Source organism: Nyctibius grandis, chromosome 5 (assembly GCF_013368605.1).
Source record: "Nyctibius grandis isolate bNycGra1 chromosome 5, bNycGra1.pri, whole genome shotgun sequence".
Lineage (NCBI taxonomy): Eukaryota > Metazoa > Chordata > Aves > Nyctibiiformes > Nyctibiidae > Nyctibius > Nyctibius grandis.
This window is the reverse complement of record NC_090662.1, coordinates 64,187,903-64,205,887: the sequence shown is the minus strand read 5'-3', so window position 1 is coordinate 64,205,887 and position 17,985 is coordinate 64,187,903. Positions and strand designations below refer to the sequence as shown.

General features: G+C 38.7%; 1 protein-coding gene across 1 annotated transcript in view; it reads left to right on the top strand.

The window, feature by feature from the left end:
- RFX4 (regulatory factor X4) overlaps positions 1–17,985 on the top strand; it is a 99,568-nt gene that overhangs the window by 49,016 nt on the left and 32,567 nt on the right. The window contains exons 9-16 of the mRNA XM_068401756.1: positions 3,063–3,276; positions 4,108–4,185; positions 5,997–6,160; positions 8,561–8,661; positions 10,226–10,284; positions 11,870–12,014; positions 15,294–15,388; positions 16,870–16,987. Of these exons, the coding sequence (XP_068257857.1) occupies positions 3,063–3,276; positions 4,108–4,185; positions 5,997–6,160; positions 8,561–8,661; positions 10,226–10,284; positions 11,870–12,014; positions 15,294–15,388; positions 16,870–16,987 (974 nt within the window). The remainder of the gene's footprint in view (positions 1–3,062; positions 3,277–4,107; positions 4,186–5,996; positions 6,161–8,560; positions 8,662–10,225; positions 10,285–11,869; positions 12,015–15,293; positions 15,389–16,869; positions 16,988–17,985) is intronic.

Here is a 17,985-nt window from a genome sequence, read left to right as displayed (position 1 = left end):
AGGATTGTAGCATACAGAGAAGTCCTCATTTGATCCAACGAAGGGGAGACATATAAACACACACATGCTACATGCACACTGTAGTCCTTTACAATAAATACACTCCTTGCTAGACACAGCACAGCTGTAACTGAGCTCTGGTTTTGTTTTCAGAAACATCTGACTGCATTCCAGTTAAGTGTTATGCAAAGAAATTACTTTAGGTGTTAACACTTCAGTCCCTTTATCACCTGCTGTACTGACCGATTGCTGCCAGTACGATTTTCAAACAACTTCCCTGCTACCGTCAAAGCAAATTCAGCCATAGAAGTGGTTAAGATTATCTGACTTCATACTATTCTGCCTTCAGTCTTTTTATAGCATGGCTGCCTTGTAACATTACAAAGTTCAGAGCTCTTGGTCATCAGTTATGAGGCTTTCTTTTTTGCAGCTGGGTTTATTGCTGTAAGCATGCAGCTGTTCTCTATCGCACTGAGCTTAAAAAGGGTTCCACAACAGGTGAGCCATGAGAAGGCAGCTAAACATAAAAGGCAATTTCTTTCTGTACTGTAGCTTGAAACTCTTCAATTACATACACAAGAGGTTAGTTAAACTGATGGAAATGACATGGTGCAAAGGGAATTTTGCTTCTTTTTTAAAGGAGTGCTGCAGATACCAGATCCGTGAGAGGAAAACGCATTCCACTATTTACCACAAAAATAATTATGTAGTCTGCATTGCTATTCTTTACAGATCGAATTTTCAAGCCCTGTTTATTGAATTAAGTTAGGTTCTTTTCTGATAGACACAGAGAAGGTGCTTGGAAAAGAATCTTTGTAAACTGCACCAGTGAGTTTTTGCCATTTGGGATGGTAAAATTTCTGAAGGAGGAAGCTATATGGAAAAATTTCAGAGTTTATTTGGCTATTGCTGTCTATATGATTTTGAAGGTATCTGGAAAACTCTTTTATGTAGTTTACTGCCAAGTGAACTATACCAGAAATTAAATAATGCACAGTGAAATTCTACCTTTTCCAGGTTTTCATTCATTTTTTTCTTGAATTGATTTAAGAGGAAGCTTAATATAAGAGTCTGACCCCCCTCTTTAAGTTATACAAACCTCTCAGTCCATCTAGAACTTTTGCAGTCGTGCCTGCTGTGACCTTTCCCCCCGCTTTCCTTCAGCAATTTGTGGTGCTAGCTCCCTGCAGCATTTCCTTTTAGTTTCTCCAGCCCCAGACATACTGCACAGGACGTATGTGAGCTTTATGGCTCTTATGTGCAGTGCATGCATGACAGCTGCTAGAGAACAGACTGGGGACATGAACTGCAAGCTGGAGTTGTTCACATTCATGCTAAAAAGCCAAACTTCTACAGCTGGTGTTATAACCCCAGGGTTAGCACAAACTTGCCATTAGCTATCTGTAAGGGGTTAGGACTGATCTGGAGCCTGGTTTCTGGTGTGGAATATGCATTTTGGCCTAAGCCCTGATGGGCAGATTTGGAGCAGATAGTATGGCTTTCTAAGGTATTGAAGCTAGGAAATCCCATTCATACCATGCCAGCTTAATGTTTTAATAAATCTCACTTGGATCATTCAATATTGAGTTCAAGACAGATTTTTATTGTTAATGGACAACATGGAACGTCCTCAGTGAGCATGGCAAGGGAGCCATGTACTAGAATTTTGTTGCAACTCCCTAGGCCTCCTCTCAGGCCATCTGTGCTGGTAGACAAGATTACGGCTTCCAGCTCTTTGCCACCACTTTCTGCTGGAGATTATGACATGCACTGACTAGTGGGTGAATGACTGTGAGTGAAAAAAAGGAAAAAAGTCACCTGAGTTAGTCTAAACTACTGTCACTTAAACGCTGCTCTTTCACGAATTTAATGATGACCTTTGTAAAACCAGCTGATTTTGCCTAAAGCAAACTCAGGTCCATTCAAGTGAACAGATCTACTGTCAGCAATCTGAAATCAGTAACTGTCTGGAGAGTACAGCAAACATCCAGAGATGGTAACTTCTCCTGCCACCATAGTGGGATCCAGAAGACAGCATCTCATCACGGTCTGATAGGCTTTTGATAGGCTGTAAGGAGAGACCTTGGAAGATCATTGAAAATTCCCTCTAGGAAGGCAGGGTGAATCAAAAGTATATGAGCAATACGATCTTGTGATGACTTTTGTAATAATTAAAAATTTAGCTGCTAGGTCGGTGGTGCCTATAGCTGAGAAACTGAAATAAAAGTTAGCACATTATGGAAGGAATAAGATTACCTTTGCTGCTTTGATGCAAGAGTTAGACTGGATAATCATTGCTTCCATTAACACCTATAATAAAGCTAAGTTGTAGCACAAACTTGTGCCTTAAGGCCACCAATCCATTTTTATAGCACAGCCACACAGTGTAATTCCCACTGTGGTCTGCACAGACAGAGTTACAGTGTTGCATGGTATCCCTCGCTGATCTAAGGCTGGTGCTGATGCTAAGTTATGAAGCAAATAATTTTGAACTGTACATTTCCTACCACTCATTGCTTTCCACCACAAGCCTTTTTTCCCCCTCTCTTTCCATTGAAGTGTTTTCAATTTTTGAAACATTTCTGATAACTCATTTGCAATAAAGACTCACAGTTTTCAGGGATCAAACCAGCCCTCAACAGTCTGAGAATCAGGGAGCTGAAATAACAACAGAAGGGCCAGTCCAGAGGGTCTGTACCTCTGCTTTTGCTAAACTAGAGGAGCAGCGGCACAGCAGAACTCTGCCAACAAGTAGCTTTAGGATGCTTTTTTTTTCTTAAGAAGAAGAAAAAAAATGGAAGTCCATTATTTTCCCACCCTGCAACAGAGTCAGCTTTATTAAGTCTGGAGAGAACTACTTTTACCAGAAGGAATGAAAATTGGAAGCCCAATATATTACCACAATGTTCTGCTACTGAATCAATGCTTGTTAATAATATATAAACTATTGCACAGTCTGTTATACTGTAGAAATCATTAGCATTATCAGTTTCTCTTGCCCCCATATTTTTTTAAAAAATTTTAAAACAAACTGCTTTATAAAATATACATCTCTGTATCAGGTACCATTATTATGGAATTGCAGTGAAAGAAAACTCCCAGTATTATGATGTGATGTATTCTAAAAAAGGAGCAGCCTGGGTCAACGAAACAGGAAAAAAAGAAGTAACCAAACAGACAGTGGCATATTCACCACGATCCAAACTGGGAACATTACTGCCAGAGTTTCCAAATGTCAAAGATCTAAATCTGCCAGCCAGTTTGCCAGAGGAGAAGGTAACACTTTGGAAATCTTTTCTTGGCTTGTCTTGGGTCTTTTCCCTGCTCTGGATGAAAGCTTTATCTAAAATATAAAGGCTTTAATTAGAATAAGTTCAATAATGTTTTGACTTTATTTATGGGGGACTTAGTTACTTCATATAGAAGGAAGAAATATCTTCCTTTAAAATAGGCAGCTGACACTATCAGCTGTATAGTATTTCTAAAGCCGGTGCACACTTTTTTTTTTAAAGTTACATTACATACAGCAGGTAAGGTTTGAGGGTAACTGTTTTTAAATATGTTATAGCTTTTTAATCTGTGAACATATTTGATGGCAAACTGAAAAACAGTTCTGATACTCTCTTGAGCAGAGAGGGACTTAGTGCATTTCTTATCCTTCTAGGTTAGAATTAAGAGAATCCTATCTGCACATGTGACAAAAGTGCTCTGGCTGCTCTTGGCTGAGCTTGCTAGTTTTCTGATGCTATTCATGTGTCTAGTATCAATGTAAAGTCGACAAAAGAATAGGGTTTTATAGTTCTTTATGTCCTAATTAGGGCCACATTCTCATCTTTGATCTCACTGAGGCTTTTTGCTCCTCTTACATTTGAAGAATCCCCACTGACATAGAAAAATCCATTAATTCAAAGGGAGAATTCACTTTTAAGAAGAAAACTCATCTTAAAGCTAATCTAACTAGACTCTACCCAATTTCATTATTTTTGCAATTGTGCATAGGTAAGATAAGAAAAAACTTAGTTTTTTGTGCTCTATATTTTGATAGTTTTAAAAGTGGGTTTCTTAAAGTAGAATGATCATTTGTGTGTCTCCCTCATTCTTTTTCAGGTTTCTACCTTTATTATGATGTATAGAACTCACTGTCAGAGGATACTAGACACTGTAATAAGAGCAAACTTTGATGAGGTACGGTTGGAAACTACAGTTGTAGTTTAATGATACATAAGGTATTAATGGATCAGAGAACTTATTTTAAAAGTAATATTACAAACTTATGGTTTTGTGGTGGCCAATTCTTTTCATGAATAATGATCAATAGCTATACTTGAGTACATAATATGTGGCCAATAGTGTTAAATCTCACTTGTAATACTGTGCGAGTTAGACGAATGAAAGCAATGGGAATGTTTTTGTCTCTCCATTCTCCAGCAAGATTAAGGTAGCAATACAAGATGTTGGACAATCCAGTTCTTACAACTCAAGAAGTGTGTCCATCACCATTTTTCTAAGCTTTGAGTTGGGACTGAGCTCTGTTTGAAGGAATTCCTCTGAATGTTCAGCACAAACCCAGGGCAGGTGCCGCAGCCAAAATGGTGGGCTCTGCTGATCTATTAACAATGGCGGAGGGCAGTGGGGGGGCCTACAGCCTCCCAGAAAGCTGTAGATGAAGTCCCTAATGGCTCAGTTGTACCGCAGTGCAGCTAGGAACACACACACTGCTCAGCAGTTGACACAATCCATTAGAGATGGGTAAGATCTGTACCTGCTGCATATCTGACTGAATCTGAGGGTTTTCTGGCAGTGCATGCAGACAGGTCTATAATTAGAGCTGAAAAATAAAACATTACTGGAATGCAAACAGTTTTCTATTCCATGCGGAGAAGGCCTCTAGTCCGGGAAAACAAATCTGACTATAGAGATGCTGAGGGCCTGATTCAAATATGACATCCAGGTCCTGGAAAAAATCAAAGGAAACAAGTCTTTTGACTCTACCTTCTGAACAATGGCAAGAAATTCCCTGCTTTTCTTCCTCTCATTTTTTAATTCTCACACTCTTCTGGTTTAAAGCTGAGGCTCTTTTAAGTCACTGTACCCAGTCTAGATGTTCTCATGTAAGAGAAATATGTGACACATATTCATGAAGTTTTGCTGGATGAGTCTCAGAATACTTTCTTAAGAGCAGGATGTTATGTTTTGTTAGGGAATCTGTTTGTCAGGATCAATGGTGGGGAAAGGGCTAAGCAGCAACAATATATAAACAGTAAATATTCTTTACTGTACCTGGTGTGGTTACTTATTTCAGTACGGATTGTGTGCAAAAGCTTATCACTTAAGAATACTGGTGTTCTGACCCCTGTAGAACTGGTCATATCATGCACTGAATAACACCTTTATTTCCTGAATGAAAATTTTCAGAGCTATATTTTACTGTGTCTGAAATCTCCTCCCCATTTTCTTTTTTGTCTTTCTCTATTCTTTCTCCTCTTTCCTTCATAGTGGAGGAAAGAAGAAATCCAAAAGTGTAGTGTTTCTTTCCAAAATGAAGACAGAAAATGCTATATTGACCCCTATAAGCCATGTGCTATGCTTCTCTCCCTCCCTACACCAAGGTCTAGATTGAATTCCTTTGTATACAGACACAGAGAGCAAAGAGAGATAAAAAGGCTTGACATGTGGAAGCCAGAGTTACACTCACTAGCCACTGATGGAAGGTAAAAATACGGTGGTTCCCATGGGTCTCTCTGCTGTAGTGACACAAAGACACCCTGTCACCAGGTCAGAGTGTCTCCTCGCCCTTTGGTTGATTATCCCATTGTGCGCTGTGTTGCAGTATGAGCCTGTCTAGTTAAGGAACTTGCCTTGCCTGTTTTGTACACCATCAGCCCAGCTCTGGGGCTGAAACAAATGCTATATAAACAGTGTCATTTAAGGAAAATGGTATTTGTGGCCTTCGATTATTTTCACTTAAACATTCCTGCTTCTTCTTGTGATTGCAGGTTCAAAGTTTTCTTCTGCACTTTTGGCAAGGGATGCCTCCTCATATGCTGCCTGTATTGGGTTCTTCAACTGTAGTGAATATAGTGGGAGTTTGTGATTCAATCCTGTACAAAGCAATTTCTGGAGTTCTGATGCCAACGGTACTACAAGCATTACCTGACAGGTCAGTAGAGCTAGCAGCACTGACCACTTTTAACTCAGCTGTCTTTGTGATACGTGTTTTCTTCAAGAATGGCACCAGTTCTCAGAAAGCTGCTTGCTGCCACCCATTTCCCAAGTTTAAATTGCAGTGTCAATTCAAAGGAGTTGAAGAGCTGATATGTTCCTGAAGAAATGCTCAGATTTTAACAACACTTGTATTGTGAAAAACTTGTTATATTTTTTGTGGGATAAAGGATACCATTTTCTTCTCGGCTTATTAACATGAAGCTGATAGTCATGTCCCAGCTTTCAGGTAATGTCAGAAATCTGTAGGCTGCAGAGTGTCACACTGTCTTCTGAAAATTTCAGACACCTTTCTGCTAATCTGGGATAACAGCATAACAGTATTCTGAATTATAGTGACAAGGGGAGCTGGCCTGGCTGCTCTGTTTGTAAATACTCACATGCATATTCAGACACTGCAACCTAAGCATTTGTCTCTGTTTACACTCTTGGAACCCAATTGTTATTCTGCATGCCAGGAGGATAAAACATGAAGATCATACTTCTGACATCTTGGACAAGCTGGTTTAATTTAAATACTATTCTATGAAGAACAGATGCATGCTTATTTCAGGATCACTTTATTAATATTAACAAGTATTTGCCTCCTTTGTTTCAAAGCTAAATTCACTTTTCCATTCCATGTGGTAGATGACAGCTGTTGTCTTCCTATCTGGAGCTCATCTGAGTCCAAGTAGTCTTGTTTATATAGATAAAGCAGGACAGAGATCAGCAGTTCATAGCAAAAAGTGTAGTCATTGAGTGCAGTCAACCTGTTTCCCCCTTTGATTTTCCTAATATGAGCATCAGGAAACTCTCTTTTTCTAAATTTATGTGTACCTCTTTAGTATTATTTGACTGATGCCTTCCTGAGGTTGAGTAATTTGTTAAGAATATTGCTATAGAGGTTATTATTGGTGCTGTATATTTGGCCCTTAAGATTTTAAAGCTGCTCTAATTATGGCAAATGTTTTCAAGATGTTGTTCTGCTCTCCTGTGCGCACTGTATGACTGCTAAAGTACAGGTGAAGTATTTTTTCCACAAGAAACCTGTTATAAGCATGGGCTTTCCTTGATAAGACATGTACATTTTTACAGGCTTTGCCCCTCACCCCCCCAAATCTATTTCATTGGAAGGATTAAACAGAACAGCAGTCCTTTTCTCAAGCTGCTTAGTTCTTTCATAGAAAATAAGGAGAGACTTGAGTGTGAATATAGACTTTTGTAATGCATATAAAGGGCCAGATTGTGGCTATTAAGCCATAGCCTGCACTGGAGGGGGTGAAGAAGGGTCTCATTGCAATGGAAGCTCCTGAAGGAAATCTTGCTGACTCAGCCAGAATCCTCTGAGGGACTTCCTGGAAACAAATGTTGGCTCTCCAGAAAAGCCACTTTTTAGTGGGTGCAGCAGTTGTCATCCATCCCCTGTCCTGTTAGGTGTCTGCATGGAGCAGAGCAGACCTATGGCTGTGTTTATTTTACCAGCTCTGTTCTCAGTGCAGAGTATTAGGAGTACAAAACCAAGAAGCTGCCTGGCTGAAATAGGGAAAGTTCCTTGCATCTTTCCTCTCTCTCTCATTTGTGTATCTTGAGTATTGCTACAGACAGTGCATCTCGGTCTGGCAGAACCAACTGTTAGGCTTCCCTGCACAAGAACCAATTATTAGGCTCCCCTGCACAACACCCTGCAACTTTTCCTGGAAACTGTAATTTTATACGGAGCAATTCCAAGAAGAAGGGCAGAACGAGCTCCCTACCAAGTTTAGCAGGAAATGATGGAGCCATCAGGAAAGGGTAGTAAGGGAGAAGAGAGAAATCTCACTTGTCTGGATAAGTTCCTATCCTGTGCAGAGCTAAGCAGGCAGGTCCTTCTCCGTCCTGACTTTCCCCACCTGCGTGGGTTTGGCCTGGAAATTCCTCCCCACCATCATCACTCACTCCCTGGCTCCAGCCTGTAGTAAAGTTGGTTGTTACTTCACTTCCACATCCCTGTATACATCTGTATAAAGGTGAGCACAGCTGAACTGAAATCCAAATCTTGATCTGTTGTCTTCTCTAAAGAGTTGTGATTTTATGTTTTCGTGTTTGTACAGAGTGGGAATGATTTTATTTCAAGCTAAGAATACTGTTTGTAAGTATGAATGCAGCACAGTACAGAGACTTTCACTCTCTGTGAGGTTTTGAACATGGTGATAAGTTTTCCTTTTCCTGCAAACGTTTTCAGAAGTTTTTCTTCATGCCAGCAACTCTGAATAATAGTGAGTTGTAAATAACTGCCCCGTAGTCTTCACACATTCACAGATTTTATTGTATAAAGCACAGAGTAAACATGTTCTGATGTAGTGATTTCTCTTTTCAGTTTGACACAGGTGATCCGAAAGTTTGCAAAGCAACTGGATGAGTGGCTGAAAGTAGCTCTCCATGATTTACCAGAAAATCTACGAAATATCAAATTTGAATGTATGTATAGCCCAATCTCTCTTCTGTTAACCTGAGATGTATATAGTGTTTATTGATTACAAATTAATTGGAAGGGAGACTAGTGTTCTTTTAGGAAGTAAAACCTGTCAGCATTATAAATCTTGCATTCACTTACAATCTCCACTTGTTCATGAGAACCAATTTCATCTAGTGAAATGAGCACTGCTCAAAAATGAGAAGAATTGCTTTTCCTTTCTTGTGGATTCTGATAAGAAATTAATTGTGTTGATAGTATGCAAACATTAGGGTTGATATTAGGCAAAGGAAATTATTAAACAAACCTTTAGGCTAGCACAATTTGAATACAACTTGAGGCCCTTACTCAAAAAAGTGCCAGAGTTAAAAATGAAGGAGATCAAATTACCATGTCACAACAGGAAAGGGCACTAGTCCTTTTCAGACATGCTTTGTAGATGCCTGCAGTGCACATCACCTATTGATAAAGCCTGCTTTATTTCACGGCTCTCAATTCTTTGGCTTTCATGAGCACTAAATTCCACACCACAAAGTTAAAGGGGGGAAAAGAAAAAACCTAATTTAGGAGAAGGATTAACTATTTTGATCAGCATGGAAAATTAGGTGTATATTTTACTGAGAACAGTCAGGATGTAAGTTGGAACAACTAATTTTAGGTATTTTGTGTTTTTTACTAATTTATTTTAAAAGTTGCACAAAGTCAGAACTGAGAATATACTTTATAACAGTAAAATCTTTTCTGATCTTAAAGGGAGAGAGAAAGAGACAGACAATACATTTTGTAGTTATTCTTAATCTGTACTCTTTAACTGCCTGTATGTACAGTACAGAGAGAAAAACCTACTCTGTGGCCACATCTAATGCCTGTTTGGATAGATCTGCAAGTCTTTGGTGATTTTAGCATAAGGAAATACTTGAGAGCATCCTACCTTTTACATGAGCCTTTGTTACTAGTAATTGTTTCCTCCTCATCAGAATTTGTGATAGTGTACACAGCCAATGGAGGTACTGACAGGAGTAACTGCAAGCCTCTTTCAGAAGCTTTGATCAAATGCTACCTGAAACTGATTTTAACTCCTACTAGTCCAGTCAGAAGACTCCTCCAAAACTTGTTTGCGTTAAGACTTAGCACCCTTTTCTAATTTCCACACATAATGTAGCTATCATTATTTTATGCCCAGTTGTTCTTGCACTGACATTTTCCTTTCTATTAAACTGTTCTTTCTGGTCTTCAGTTCCTTTGTGTATCAAGAGAAAATTTGCTGTGCTGAACAAGCAAAGCTCTTCCATTGTCCTCTGCATTTCTCTTGTCATCTCATTATTCAGAGCATCTATAAATCACTGCTTGTAATATGCCTCTGTAAAACTGATTGAGCATCCAGATTTAAGGGTTTAGGTCAAGGTTTAAACTAAGTTAAAACTGGACTATTTGAATGAGTTTATGTAGCCACAAATGTATATAGGAGACTGGATATGTTTTTTTGGTTCTTGTTTTAATTTGGTATTTTCAGAAATAATTTTCTTTATTTAGCACAGTATGTAAATATGTATCTCTTCTTTCCTGCAGTGTCCAGAAGATTCTCACAAATACTCCGGCGACAGACATCACTAAATCATCTCTGCCAAGTAAATATTTCAGTTACCCAAGTTTGCTGAATGCCATTTTTACTGACTTTCCATATAATCTTATGAATTGGTAGGCCAGACATTGCCCAAAGAGAAAGACATCATGTTAGCAGTTTGCCTCCAATATTTATTGTGAGCATCTTTACAAAATCAAAAAGTAATCAGCAAAAAATGCTTTTCTAGACAACTAGCAACACCTGATCATTACATTCAGCAGGGAACTTTTATGAAAAAAAAATATTATTTGATTTGAAGAGATGATTCATTTCCATGAAATAAATGAGAGGCATTCCTTTGATTTCAGAGTGGTTTGTATCAGGCCTATTGCAAAGCAAGAAAAATTTCTGTATGCCTGACAAAAAAATTCAAAGTCTAATTGTGTATTATAAATCAAATGGAAATTAGTAAAAAAAAAAATGGTTGAACCACTGGGGTTTTAAATAGAAATATTCTTGCAACAATAGCAAGTGAATATAAAAACTACTCTGGAGTGTTTATTTTTCACCAGTTAATGTAGATCACAATTACATATCAAAAATTCAGGAGGCCAAATTCTGTGTAGTATTAAAAGAAGGAGGATGCATTGAATTCATTTATGTTTCACCCATGTACTGGAGCAGACTGTTTGCTTTCCCTGTCACACTGAAAGATCTACTTTTGGAAGGTGTATCCAAGACCCCAAGTTAACCCTGTGAGTGGTGAAGCACAGAGGAAAAAGCTCTGGGGAGAAAAAAACACTTCTGCAAGGACTTCTTTGTAGATTTTTACTCCATTATTTTAGTGGTGGAGGCAGAGATGCCAGTGCTACCTTTCCCCAAACACTGTGGTTATCACTGAACTTTGGCGGTCCATAGGGATTCGGAGGAAAGCAAGATACAGAGAACACAATCATCTTCTGCATCAGACCTGGGATCAAACAGTGTACTCACATGAAGGACTTTTGAAATGAATCGTTTCCTTGGGGAAGCTGATAACCTTAGCGTGCGTTATCATCTCTGCTTAACTTACAGAGATCTGGTGTATGTTATATGACCATGACCTTGTGTCACTTCCTTTCCTCTCAGTCCATCTTCCCCATTATCAAAAGTAGACCCCTGCCTCAACCAGCCAAGAAGCAGATCTGATGCAGAGACAGATGAGCTTTAACTTTTTCAGGTGGCTGAGGGAAGAATGAGAGTCTTCATAGTTTGGGAGAGGGGAGGGTGCAAACCTGAGTGGGGTTTGTTTGGTTTTGGCTTGATTTTTCTTTTCGCTTTTTGGTTTTGAACTGAAGCTGGTCAAGAAAACCAACAGAACTGTTAGAGATTGATGAGTCTAGTAACAGCACCACCAGATTAGGGTTGCTCATTGGGGTTTGTGGTAGATGCAAGCAAAATACTTGCAGTTGACTAGAGTAGGCAAAATGACTTGGAGTCCTCTGTGGTTAGAGGGTCCTGTGATGTCTGTAAGACATCAAGCTGGTGGGTTGGGGGTCCTTGAGGAGAATCAACTTAGTGAGCCTAGCTAAGGAAGCATAAAAGGGGATAAAGCCTATTTTTTAATCTAATAAACCATGAACTAACGAATAGATTGGATTGGATTACAGGCATCAAGAACGGTGATCCACAGTGCAGACATCACATTTCAAATGCTGGAGGACTGGAGGAATGTGGATCTGAATAGCATTACGAAACAAACCCTCTATACTATGGAGGACTCACGGGAGGAACACAGAAAGCTCATCATACAATGTAAGAGCAGAACCCTCAAATAAAGCCAGGTGAACTTGGTTTCCTGCTGGAAACAAAGCTCAGTGAAAGTAACACTGTTTTTGCAGCCATTTGTTTGCTTGGAGGCTTTAGATAAATATAGAGACATTTATAAAAATGTAAGGCAAAGCCCTGTCAAGGTCTTATGTTTTGAGGCATAGATCTGGGCACTCTTCCATTAACGAGTTTCTTTCTAGTATCCAGAACAGCCAATGGCACAAAACTTGTACCCAAATTAATCATTGAATCTGATAAAGTCCAGTCTCTTCTGCCGCAGAATTGCAGGAGAGTTGTCTTTTGACTGGCTTTGACACTGAAGTGACTGTGTATTTGAGTCCCTTGTAAATTTTTTTATAAAAATCTCCATTTTGCACACTGTTTTCATAAACAAGATAATTTGATGGGGTAAGCTTTTACCCCAAACTTTTATGAGTCAGTAGAAGTCCCATATCAGGTAAGTTCATTGGCTAATTTAGATTCTGCCTAGTATACAAAGGGCATGAACTGAAAAGTGACTTTGGAGATGTTGGCGAATTGGTTTTAGAGTCAAAGATCTTTTGCAAATATAAAATTTAACTTGCATTGTCCAGCAAGTGTGTGTGGTTGTAAGCTTAGGTGTAACCCCAGGCACACTGAGTTTGTCCCTCTGAGGCAGCAGAGGTGACCAGCTTTGTCTTCAGCATTGTTCATAACCTCAGTTCCCTGTGAACCCAGCTGTTGCATTGCCATCTCTCTCTTGAGGAGGGCCAGTCATCTTTTTTACCCAGAACCAGCCTTAATGGGGAGCAACCCGGGCAACCACTTGTGGGAACCCTGCAAGAGTGGGTTTGCTAGTGGGCTAACTCTTTCAGTGAGTGGCTGGGAAGAGAAGGGGTGACACCTTCACATGCAGACTGGACTCTGCAAGATTGACTTTAGCACTACTCCTACTGTGTTAACCCTAGAAATCTTCTCCCCAGTTTAGGGATGGGCCTTGCATTCTCTGTTAGATCTGTTTTCCAGCAAGAGATGCTTGGTACTCTTTCCTCTCCTTCTTAACCCTTGGTTCATTTCCTGACATGGCCCTCTTCCCTTTTGAGGAGATAGATAGAAACTTCATATGGCAGCAAGGGAGGTAGCACACAGTGAGTCTGGAATCCAGAAGCTGGGTGCATCCTTCTGTCATCTGTTATGTTTTCAATATCCATGCAACATCCTCCCACTGTCCAAAAAAGAAAGAGTGCTCAAAGTTATAATCCCTAGTAGCAGCAACAGTTTTGGTTCTCATTCAGAAAATCCTTACTGTTTAGGAAAGCTTTTTGTTTATGTGTTATTTAAATACAAACTTAAGTGTAATCAAATCTAATGGAATTTTCCCGAATGCTAATGGATTTGAACACACGTTTTTCCATATTTTAGGCCTATATAGTCCAATAAGCAATTACCCAGAAATGGTAACCTAATGTGAATGTTCATCGTGAAATGGGATTCCACTGAGATGTGCAGATATGTATAGAGATTATTCTAGAACATAGATTTTTGTTTTCCCCCCATCTTTGATGCTTATTCTACTTGGCCAAAGATCTTTTCAAAGATCGCACTCTGTATGACTCACATGACATGGAATTAAGGCCTATTTTCACATTCTTGGTATTAATAACAAAGTAAGTACAATTTCCAGCTACTGTAACTGGAAAAAAAATGTTTATAAGCCTATAAGCAAGCTTAGAGAAAAACAGAGACAAACCACTGGGTATAAGAGAAGCTCTTTCCTGCTCTGCTATGGTAGTTGTCTCTGACATGGTTTCTTCTTTATTCCTTCTTTCTCATATCCTGTTGAGGTATTTTTAACAGTCACTAAAGGCTAAACAGTTACTTTTCTCAAATAGGTCATTGTACGCAGTTGCATTGCTCCAGCAGCAAAGCAGGCAACTGATTTGTTTTTCCACTCTTGCTCCCCTCTTTGCACAGCATATGAATTACTTCATCTGTTGTATCAGGCAGTTTTTGTCCAGCCAAATACTCAGGTAAGGAGACAACATTTAGATTTCTCTGTGATCCTGTTCTGAATAAAGAGAGGTTGCCCATTCAGTGAAACAGGATAAGAGTGGCCCAAACATCATTATTTCCCTTCTTCCCCAACTAATGTTTCTGACCATCCAGCCTTTGCAAGTCCTAAGTTAAACAAAGTTAAAGCCAGGTGTGAAGCAAATGCATTCCTGCTCATGTTGCTGATCCAAATTAGAGACCAAAGAGCTGGTTCCTTGCATTATTCTCGGATAGCCTCTCTGGCTCACTTCTCTAGCTATCATCTTTAAGCTTTGCCTCCTCCACCTCCCTCACTATCTTTCCTATGGTGGGACATTCCTTCCTCCTGTTATTTACAATTAAGCGTAAATGGAAATACATAGCACATTGAGATCGTCCTGTAACACAGCAGGTAGAAGGTATCTTTCTTCTTGACTTACTGGGCCTTTTATTTTAGCTGAGTTGAAGAATAGTTTCTTAAGCTGTCAAAGCACATGATTCTTTGTCTTCCAGCCATTGATTCTCATAAATAAACTGGAGACTTGCAGTTTAATAGCTGGAGTTGAATGATTTGATTGTTTTTACTTTCTGTATTAAAATATGGATGTGAGTTCTTGGGAGAGGTTAAAAAGTATACAGGTTGCTTTTTGAAACTCTTCTTGATAAATTAAGTATAGCATTTGTGCTTTGGTTGCAATTTGTTTTGAAGAAGTAGAAGTTTATGGAAGTTCTTTGTGTATGTGTCTGGCATTGCAAATAGGTGATTTGCAGCAGTTAAATCATGTTTTTGCAAATAAAGAATTATACAGTTGAGAGCCCTATCAACAATACTCATCCACTTGGTGCTTAGAAGATTCTTTATGCATTTCTAAATCAATTTCATGCATGACCTTTTTTCATCACCAGGGTCAAGGCCTAGCTTCGCACTCTTCATAGAGAACACCATAAACGTTTCACTTCCGGGTACACCAGACAGCTGAAGCTTAAATCAAAAGGTTAATTTTAAACAATAGGTCCTGATTTGCTCACATTAAAATAGCACTTCCAATGACTTCATCACTTTCAGCAGAAACAAGATAAGAAACCAAGCAAACTTACTGCGTCAGCACCAAGAAAGATATGTTATAGCTAAGCAATCTATTATAAAAACCACAGCAAACTTGTGATGTTATTGGCAGCTTTTTGTGATTTGTTTCTCTTGTTCAAAATGAATTCCAAGTACTGAGGTAGGCTATTTTTTTATTTGTCTGCCAGTGTATCAAGAGTTTGATCACCTTCTGGAGGAGCAGTCCCCCCTTGAGTCATACATCGAGTGGCTGGATTCCATGGTGGACAGATGTGTTGTAAAGGTTGGTAACCAGGAGTAAGGACCTGAGTCACTAATGTGCATTATGGGCTCTATTCAGGTCACAGATTTTTAACAAAAATAGGAAAAAGCTAGGCATTGGTAATAAGCAGGAGTAAAGCAGCAATGGGCAAAATCACACCAGTTTTTCACCGCTCAGTATGAGAACTGCTCACAGTCAGGATTTTGCTTTTTTTCTGATCTTGCCTATTCTATCCCAAAGATTATATTCAAGAATGGAACAGGATTGAGGTTTCCAATCAAATTAGCATTTCAGGGTTATGGAGAGATGAATTCAGAGTCATACTAACTACACAGTGCAAATAAAAAGCGTAATCTAGTCTGGCCTTTTAAGATTTTAATAAAAAGGATATTTAGGCTAGTTAGTTCATTTATATACATTCAAATGTAAGGATTAACGTCTACATTACCATTCAGTCAAGGATACATTTATGTTGCCTTTTGAGCTGATTCAGGATACCAAGGACTTGCATTTTATTTTAATTTAAGTGTGTACAGAAACCTATTAACAAATCTTTAAAAAATATTTTCAAAAGTGATTAGGCATCACCATAATTTTACATGGAGTATGAAATTGTATGACTGACTATTTTAACTTCTGTCACTAACTATACTTTGTATTAGGATGTTCTATTAGAATTTCAACTCTTCATTCCAGTTGTTAGAGCTAAGAAGTAGAAGAAAAAAAAAACCACTCCCTCTCTCTCTGCTGCAAAAGATCAGTACAGAAAACAACAGATACTTCCCCAGATTACTTGAAACATGTTGATAGTTTTGGGGAACTTTTCATTTAGTCAGTGGAATGCAATTTGAAATTCAGACCATAGCTGTTAATTTTCATGAAGATCTTGACACAAATTTTATCAGCTAATTGGATGAACTTAATTCTTTAACACATATGGCTATAGAAAATAAATTTTTGAAGAGTTGATGCCTAAAGTGTGCTTTCTGGAAAGTATTTTTGCTAGTAAAATGACTGTGTGAATTCACAAAAAATAAAAACATGAAGGAATGAAAAATTTTATGTTCAATATTAAACTCTAATTGAAATATTAATATAAATTTTTGGTGTAGATCAAGCATTCTTGATTATAAATTGCTTCCTCGACTACGAAGCAACAATGAACATATAAGTGAGTAGGTTAAGATGAAGATCAGAGCAATTTTTTGGCAGTCCTTTCATCACTTATAGAGGAAATTCAGTCTTGGTGTTGAATAATACTTTATGATTTCCTCTTTCTGAAGGTTGTATATAGTTACAAGCTCGCTTCCTGTGTAAGGTGTGGGGTTTTTTTTGTGTTTTGTTTTTTTTTTTTTAAAATTTTTTAGTGTATATTTTAATGTGAAGATAATGGTAAGTAGTCTTCCAGTATGAAAAAGAAAGACAGATATGTGCATCATTCAGCTGTATCAAGCGGTAGAAATAGAAGTTTCTCTATGTCAGATATACCTGTTTTCTTACAGGTAGCTGCCAAGAGACAAGGCTCTTTGAAGAAAGTAGCTCAGCAGTTCCTCCTGATGTGGTCCTGTTTCGGCACTCGAGTAATTCGGGACATGACTTTGCACAGTGCACCCAGCTTTGGTACTTTCATTTTGTTGTAATAATTGCATGCCACAGTCAAGAAAATCTGTATCCTGGCTTGTAATGTACAGTCTAAATGAAAACATAACCAGTTTTCACATATCCAGGGCTCTATTTAAAAAAAGAGTTGAGGCTACTGACATTTGGAAATAATGCTCAGGCAGATGTCTGTTTTCAAGATCTAGCCAGGGGAGCTGAACACATTACTACTTCCTTCTGTTTGATGTTAGCTAGTAGCTGGAGTTACCAGTCACAGGTCAGCTGGAGGAATCGATTACAGGAGCATTCCCTAATGCACTTCAGTGCAAAGTGAGCCCGGTTACCTCAAACCACTCTGACCACGTGTTATGCTAAGAGAGATGACTTTGCACTGAAGTGGTTGAAAAGCTCTCCAGTGAACCACTTCGCCATCTCTGCTTTTAAAGGACATAGCATTTTAAACCAGCCTTTGCAAAATGAGCGTGTTTCTATACTCTGGACAGATTCTTTTCCATTCTCTTAGATTTCAGCAAGGGTGGAAAAAAAGGCCTTTGCTTTTTAAATGAAAAAGCATGTTGCTTTTGTACACAATTTCAGAAGGGGCTTTGTCTTGAATCCTGGGATACAAACAGTTCAGATTAAAATCAGTTAAAAGCAGGAATGATTGAAAATGGACTGCTGTGTCATGAACATGAACCTTCGCAGTCACTCGGGACCAGATTTTGCATGAGGGATGGTTTTTATAAATGCACATTTGTCTGAATATGTTAGTAGAAGGTTAATAATGAATGAGTTTGTGAAGGCACTGCATTGAACAACCACAAGGTTTTCTGCCAGCTGAGCTTTGATGTCCGTTATGCTATTAGAACCATCTAATAGCATAAATTCAGATACCATCAGAGATAGGCACGATATGCATCTGAAACTGCTTTCATTGGTTTGCCATTGTAAAGAATTTTCCAAACAGGTATTAGAGAGTCACCATTAGACATGAGGAGAGTGAGCACCCCCAAGATGAT